This window comes from Anomaloglossus baeobatrachus, chromosome 5 (assembly GCF_048569485.1).
Source record: "Anomaloglossus baeobatrachus isolate aAnoBae1 chromosome 5, aAnoBae1.hap1, whole genome shotgun sequence".
Classification (NCBI taxonomy): Eukaryota; Metazoa; Chordata; class Amphibia; order Anura; family Aromobatidae; genus Anomaloglossus; species Anomaloglossus baeobatrachus.
The window spans coordinates 376253911-376262290 of record NC_134357.1 but is presented as its reverse complement, the minus strand read 5'-3'; the positions used below and the strand labels follow the sequence as shown (position 1 = coordinate 376262290).

At 45.1% G+C, this 8380-nt stretch overlaps 1 protein-coding gene across 1 annotated transcript in view; it reads right to left on the bottom strand.

Moving 5' to 3' along the window:
• Window positions 1-497: 497 nt before the first annotated feature.
• The window catches only part of RAB5C (RAB5C, member RAS oncogene family), a 35186-nt gene continuing 27303 nt past the window's right edge, over window positions 498-8380 (bottom strand). Inside the window, exons 4-6 of the mRNA XM_075350015.1 lie at window positions 7387-7509; window positions 6707-6800; window positions 498-1374 (exon numbers count right to left, since the gene is read on the bottom strand). Of these exons, the coding sequence (XP_075206130.1) occupies window positions 1259-1374; window positions 6707-6800; window positions 7387-7509 (333 nt within the window). The 3' untranslated portion in view covers window positions 498-1258. The remainder of the gene's footprint in view (window positions 1375-6706; window positions 6801-7386; window positions 7510-8380) is intronic.

Below are 8380 nucleotides of genomic sequence, written 5' to 3'. Positions count from 1 at the left end.
GCCAGTATAGTGCTGGCTTTAGTTTTTATATGAAAATCCTGGTGGTTGGTCCTCTTTAAAAAAGTAAAATGTTTAGTCATTTCTTTCAGGCACTGTTAACACTTTAATATTTTTTTTTTTTACTTTACTTTCAAGGGGTTTCAGTAATAGACAAAGATTAGGAAATAGAAAATATTTGACTTCGACCAGGGTTGAAAACAGACCTATTTCGCGGTCCGTATACGGACAACAATGCCGGATTACACAGTCTTTCAACTTGAATGTACAGTCTAGGATCCTGTAAGTTGAGGTCAGTCTGGCCACTGCGGTCCTTGTACAGACCATGACATATGCCCATCTCAATCAATAGTGAACACTCCCTTCTTCCAGTTTACTAATATGTGGTCATTTCTACTTTATTCTGCTTCTATTTAGCTGCATAAGAAAGGAATACGAGCAAGCTGCATTATAAAACATGATGCAAGGGGTTGAAGTAACTCTCCGCCATCCCATTCCAGTAGGATCCATCCCACTTTTATTTTACAAAAGGCCTTTAGATTAACATAACTTAAGAAAGGCATCCAGTATTAAGGGGATTAAACATTTTAAGAAAGAAAAAAAAAAATATATATTCATATACACTCCATACATATATGCATGTCAATGTACACAGCGTTCCGTCCTTACAATATACGGCTTAAGAATGATTTCATGAACAAGGAGCTCATCAGACATGATTAGAAGCGTCACACATTTCCCGGAGCTTTAGAGCTGAAGCTTCTCTTCTCACGGCCGCCCGGAGGAGGGGTAAGAGGAGGGAAATCGGAGTAGGTTAATCAGATCATAGTACAGTTTTCTTTATTTATAATATATATATTAAAAGTGACTTAAGACTTAAAAATTGAATTAGTATTTATACAAGGGGAAAAAAAAGTGCAGGTGGAATGGGATATCCGTTAGGACGCCGATCAATCAGAAGCTGGAGTGGTGGTATAGGTGATAAAATACAAGTCACAGCGCCCGTCTTATCCCCTCCAGAACCAGGGTGGTCATTCTAATTCTGCAGGGGCCTAAGAACTGATTAGGCTTTAGGTGGATTTCCAGTCTCATCTCTGTTGGTTTTAATGATGGTATTTTTGTTTTTTTTTTAACTTATTTTATTTTTTTTAAACTTTTTTTCTTTTTTAATTGTAAATCTTTATGGTTTTGTTCCTCTCTGCCCACCACCACGTGATGAGTGACGAGGAAGTACACGGTGGAGGAAAGGGATGCGCACAACTCAGTTGCTGCAGCACTGGCTCCTTGCAGGTGGGTTATTTTCTTGGAGGTCCACTCCCCTATTTCTTCCAGGGGCGCCTTGTGCACTTTGTGGCTCATTCTTCGGCAGTTTCTTGGCTGCAAAAAATTATACAAGTAAAAGAAGTTTACAGCAGAACATGAGCTTTGTATGGACAGCACAAAACGATTGACTCGAAATCCAAATTTACAGTCATATTGGCACCTTGATCACGTCTGCATATTTTTTGTAGCGCGCAATGATGCAGCATATGCTCCAATCCAGGATCTGCATTATAATACACACACACACACACACACCTCGGTTTACGAGTAACTTGGTGTGCGAGTATTTCGCTATACGAGCAAGGCTTGCTGTAAATTTGTAACTCAGTTTACGAGCAATCTTTGCTGTACAAGTAAATACTCACCACACACTTCCGGTTCTGTACTTTCACCGCGCTCTGACCCGCTCTTGCAGTCCACCCACACGCACAACCCCACATTATGCTACCCCTTACCTTCCGTTCCCTCGCCGGCCTTCTGGTTCTTGTAGTTCGCAGATACAGGATGTGTATTGGGTAACCATCGCAACGATGGAGGAACTTCTGCTGTCAGTCGCTTCTCAAAGGCAGCGCACTGGCCAATCAGAGGTAAGTGGCTCCTGCCTTTGACGTCAGCGCTCTGGCAGCGGAAGCTCTGGCATCAGTTGCGATGATTACCCGATACACATCCTGTACCGACGGACTACGAGAACCATGAGGCCGGCGATGGAACGGAAGGTAAGGTGAGCATAGTGCGTGCGGGCTTGTGGAATGGAACAATAGGGAACCAGGATGGGACATTGAACAAGTTGTGGAATGAATAGTCTGAGCTTCCCTTATTTCCTATGGGAAATCTTGCTTTGCTGGACGAGTAACTTTGTTTACAAGCACACTCCCAGAATGGATTGTTCTTGTAAACCAAGGTTCAACTGTAGTTCTCTTGGATGACAATGTGCAATACTACAATTCAACTGTAGAGGGCGCTCCACTTAATACTAAGTGAAAGGAGCTGCCTTGGTGTCTAACAATATATTAAAAAAGGTTATCTACTTTTAAAGTAGGAATTATTTTTTTTTCTCTTCAAAGGTTTTTTTTGGCAGGGTGGGGGGTGCATTCTGGCAGTACAATCAGAAAGTGTCTCTCTGCTCAATCTCCTCTCAGCTGATTTATACTCCCTCAAAAAAACCTGTAAAACCCAGTCAGCCAAATTGCAAAAACAAAATTTAGCTTTAAATACATGCATTGAAGAAAAATTAAAAATGTCCCCAAAGTTCCATTTAAGGCAAAGGTAGCAAACAGCTTGAACAACACTACCAATCATGAGAGCTGCACTCAGCCTGATTTTGAGCCCCTTTTTAAACTACACCAATGGTTACGTGGCTTAACCTGTAGATTCATTTGAAGCACTAAAAAGGGGTGGTCCGACACCTAAAGTGAATTTTCTAACTTCCTTTACCCCTAGCCACTTTTGTAATTATCTTTACTTGTCCAATTCCCCCATCTAATGCCTAAAGGTGTTTTTTTTTTTTTTTTAACTGCACTTTGTGTGATGTTTGAGACTCCTCAAATGAGACGAGACGTCACATCACAGGAGGCTGGGGCTGCAGTCACTCCCCACAGTGTCCATCGCCCCTCCTGTAACAGGACATCACCGGGTGGCGGTGCTGCAGATACTTACTAGTTTCTTGTTTTGCTGCCCCCTGTCCTGGAGCCTGGATGAAGTGGGATAAACACTGTGGCCAGGGTTAGTGCAGCAACAGAATGTGAGAGGTGCCAATAGGGTGAGGTGGGTGGGGGGGGATGGGCGTGAGGGGCGTGCTGGATGCAGTCAGTGACACCAGCGTCACTCCACAGTCTCTAGCAACACCCTTAAATGAAGTCATTATCAGGCAGCGCTGTCTTACTACTTCATAACACAGCCCCCTTATGAAAATGAGGGCGGTGCTAGAAGCTGTGGGGCAGCGCTGGTGTCACTCATTGCTTCTAGCACCGCCCCAAGCAGACTGCAAATTGGGTGAACATCTCTGGGAGATCTTGGAACGTTCGGTGCTGGCAGAGATTTCCCTGCACTTGCAGTAAATCAGTTTTGTGCAGTCTGGGTGTGGGAGTGCATGTCAGCAGAGACTGACCGCAATCAGATTCCGCAGCACAGAGTATTTCAGGACAGGATTGCCCTGATCTTGCGTGAGGCCAGAGTGAAGTTGCATAGGTCTCCCAGGAGCACAAACTATTTTAGAAAGGCAATGTGCTAATCTTTTGAGAGGCCACAGGCAAAGAGTGCAGGTACCTCCAGTAGCAAACAGTATTTCAGGAAAGGAGTGTGCTAACCATGTGGGAGGCCACAAATTGAGATTTTCTAGTAGAGCAAAGTCGCTCAGGAGCGCAGAGAATTTTAGAAGGGCAGTGTGCTGACTGTGGGCGTTCATACTGTAAACTGAGCATTACATAGTGGAAGGAGCAGTTATAAAGAAGCACAGAGTATTTCAGGGAAGGAGTACATTGATCCTGAAGGCATAGTCTGATTTTAATGGAATGCAATTAGATTGTTGTGACGTAGAAGGGCTTGGGATGATGGGTTTATGCTGAGACTTGTAGTCTCACCCCTCTCCTGAAATTCTCTGTGCTGCTGGAGGAACCTGCTTGCCAACTCCCAGCCTGTGACCTCTCAGAAGATCAGCTCACTGCCCCCCTAAAATACGCTGTGCTCCTATGAGACTCTGCAACAGTCACTCTGGCCTCAAGCAAGATCAAGGAGGTCATGTCATGAAATGCTCAGATACTGAATCAGATTATGGCCCGTCCCTGCTCATACACACTCCCACAGAGATTACACCATGCTATCTAATTAAAGATTATTTACTACAAGTGGAAAGAAATCTCCGCTGGCAGAATGTTGCAAGAACTCCTAGACATCTTCAGCCACTTTGCCATCAGCTGGGGGCAGTGCTGGATGCAGTGAGTGACACCAGCGCTGCCCCACAGCTTCTAGCATCGCCCTCAAATGAAACGCCATAAGGGAATGGTGCTAGAAGCAGGGAGACACGCGTGCCATCTCCTGATGACGCTACATTTCAGGGGGGTTGCTAGAGGCAGTAAGTGACATCAGTGCTGATGACGCTTCATTTGAGGGCAGAGCTAGAGGCTGTGGGAGGCACTGGTGTCACTCACTGCATCTAGCACCGACCCCAGTTGACTACTTTCACAGAAGCAATGGAAGTGGCCACATAGAGATGAGTAACATGCTGGTGTTGCACTAATCCTCAGCCACAGCATCCATCACACATCATCCAGGACATCCTCAGGGGGGTGGCGATGCAGAAACTAGTAACTTCAGCACCACCTCCTGGTGATGTCCTGCCCTAATTGGGGCGATGGCTGCTGTGGGGAGTGAGCTCCAGTCTCCTGTGGCATCACGTTTGAGACGTCTTGCACACGAAACATCACAGAAAGATCAGAGAGAAAAAAAAAACAAAACAAAAAACACCTTTCAGGACTAGAGAGCTAGGGAAGAAATGTAGGGTATTGTATAATGAAGATAATTGCAAATGTAGTTGGGGGTGGTAAAAGATAGAAAAATTTTAGGTGTCAGACCACCCCTTTAGGCCAAGTACACTGCGTTTTTTTTGCGTTTTTGCTGCAGAAATTTCTTGAGAAAATGGTTGTACCTTTCTGCAGACATTCCCCAGTAAAATCTATGGCAAAATAATTAGTTGTGCGCACACTGCGTTTTTTTCTTAAGTAAATTCTTTCAGTAGATTTTCTTGAGAAAAAGAATGGAGCATGTCACTTTTCTGCAGATAACTGCGTTATTCACTCTATTGACTGTAATGTAATTATGAAATAGCGCAGGAATAACGCAGGTAGCAAGTTATGTGCGTTTCATTGCGTTTTCCTGTGTTATTCCAGCGTTATTTCATGTTTTTTCGGGACATAATGTTCATCACTGCCCTGCGTTTTGCAGGGAAGTGATGTCATTATGACAGGAAGAGGAAGCTGAGCAGAGAGTAAACACACAGTGTGACCTCCGTCGGGTGCCCGTGCAGTCTGTGTCCCGCTCCCAAACAGCCCCGCGGCTGCCCGTACTGCAGTATCAGCAGCTTCTCACACTGCAGTGCGGGCAGCCACAGGGATGACAAGCGCTGCTGTCAGGAGGTTAGATGAGATCATTACCTGCTGTGATGATCTCCTGCACTCCTGATGTCAGCGCTGTCACTGCCTTCCAATGCCTGCCGCGTTCTCACGTCATGTCTCGTGGGCGGCCAGAGACTGTCACTAGCGGTGACGTCACGGGCTCCCGCGATACTGCTGAGAACGCAGTGGGCAATGGAAGGCAAAGACCGCGCTGACGTCAGGAGTGCAAGAGATCGTCACAGCAGGTAATGATCTCATCTAACCTCCTGACAGCAGCGCTAGTCATCCCCCTGCAGTGACCTGGGCTGATCCATTGATGTTAGCTCAGGTCACTGCACTGCTCTCCCAGGCAATGGGGAATGTTCTGTTCTTCAATGACTGGGACAGTGACTATGGTATGGATCGTCGTGGGACCCCCTTATTGGATTACGCCGGACCCGGATTTGATTGTGCTTTTCAATAAAATGGTGAAAGAGGGAATGTTTTGGGGAGTGTTTTTTCAAATTAAACTTTGTCTATTTATTTTTTTTCCCCTTACTGACTGGGTTGGTGACGTCGGGTATCCGATAGACACGCAACATCACTAACCCCAGGGCTTGATGCCAGGTGACATTACACATCTGGTATCAACCCCATATATTACCCAGTTTGCCACCGCACCAGGGCAACAAGATGGGTTGGGGCAAAGTGCCAGGATTGGCATGTCTAATGGATGCGCCACTTCTGGGGCGGTTGTGGCCTGCTATTTTTAGGCTGGGGAGTGTCCAATAACGGACCTCCCTAGTCTGAGAATACCAGACCACAGCTGTCCGCTTTACCTTGGCTGGTGATCCAATTTGGGCGGGACCTCATGTTTTTTGTTTTAAATTAATGTATAACAGCATGGGTTGCCCTCTGTTTTGGATTACCAGCCAAGGTAAAGCTGCCAGCTGTGGTCTGAAGGTGCAGCCGTCTGCATTACCCTAGCTGGCTTCAAAAGATATGGGGAACCCCATGTCTATTTTTTTTTATGTCCATCCATATTATTTATTGCTGTTAAAGCATTAAAAAAAAAAAAAAAGCACCAAAAGGCGGTAAAAATGCATGCGTTTTTCGGTGCGTTTTTTTAACGCAGGTGCGCTAATCCTTCACTCAAGAAATTTGAGAAAAATCCGTTTTCTAGTCCACACAGCCTTAATGCTCCGGGGCAAGGAAAGAAGCTAAACATGAGCTGTATTGGTGCACTGTGACAGAGATGAAGGATATGTAGTGAGAAGTGACAGATGGTAGAACCATACCTATGGCCATAAAGATTTCATTCACATTCATGGCGGTTTTAGCGGATGTCTCCATGAACAGCAAACTGTTGTCATCGGCATACGCTTGTGCTTCCTGCAGATGAAAAGTAAGATCATGAATACAGGTAAAATGATTTCTGTGTTTTACCATGAGCGATGTTAGGCTGCTTTCACACATCAGTTTTTTGGCATCAGGCATGATCCGGCGAAAAAAAAAACCAAACGGATCAGTTTTTTCCCATCCGTTCCTTCAGTTTGACAGATCCACTGTGATTCTGAGCATGCTCAGTTAAAAAAAAAAAAAACAGATCCAGCTTCCAGATCAGTTTTTTGCCGCATTACACCGGAACTGGCATCCATAGGCTTCCATTATAAAACATGCCGTACCGCTCGATCAGTTTTTTTTTTTTTTTTTGCCGGACACAAAAACGTTCACTTCAACGTTTCATCTGGCCGCCGGACAAGTAAATTTTGCCAGATCCAGCAAAAAAAACGGATGAAACGCAAGGCCATCCGGCGCTAATGAAAGTCTATGGGGAAAAAAACGGATCCGGCAGCAACAGACGCCGGATCAGTTTTTTTTTTTTTTAGTTTTTGCCGGATTGTGCCTGATGGCAAAAAACCTGGTGTGAAAGCAGCCTTATCCCCTAACGGCACCAGGATTAGTGTATCATTCTCACCTGGAAGTCCACTGCTCTTTTACTGGAAAGGTCGGCCTTATTTCCAGACAAGGCGATTACAATATTTGGGCTTGCTTGTCTCTGAAGTTCTTTCACCCAATTCTTTGCTCTGGTGAATGTTTCCTAAGTGAAGACAAATCTGATTAGCTTCGCTGCATAAAAAACAATCCACATTAACTGGGCAAGAGATGCTTATTTCTCAGCAAGCCTTCTGTGTTACGGCTCATACAATACCCCATATTACAAAGCCCTCGGGATAGTCTCCCCTAGAAGCTGCCAGTAGATAATAGCTCAGTAGTGTGGCGATGTACAGTGGCACCATACGCAGCATTGCTTACCTTCTACCTCGTGCCAGACCTCCAGCCATGATTGGACACAGGCGTGACCTCAGTGGTCTGTTACTGACAGCGATTGGCTGCAGCGGACAATACTGAGGTCACATTTCGAACAGTCAGAACTGTAGGACAGGACACGCAGACCGACAAGTAGCAGCAAATGGGCAAGTTTGTACAGCAATCCAAGGGTTAACTAAAACAGCTTGTATACTTTATGCTAGAAAGGAACAGTGACAGGCATACAAGACTAGGATCCCATACATGTCAGAAATCGGGGATTGACAAGCCTAGCAATATCCAAGACCTCTGGTTCTAAGCAATGGATTCTGTGCTTTATTCTTATTTAAAAAGGGAACCGGTCACCAGATTTGTGCCCTATAAGCTGTGGCCACTACCACTGAGCTCTTATATACAGCATTCCAGAATACTGTATATAAAAGCCCAAGCCACTGTGTAGAATGTAAAAAACACTTTTATAATACTCACCTAGGGGGCAGTCCGGTCCGATGGATGTCGCTGCTCTCCGACGACTCCTTGTCCTCCTCCTTCTGAGGCCCGTGTGCATGACACGTCCTACAGTCTGATAGAACTTGTCGCTTATCCATGTTATGTAAATAAAAGCTTATAACCTGACTTTAAATTCATCCATTGGTTTTATT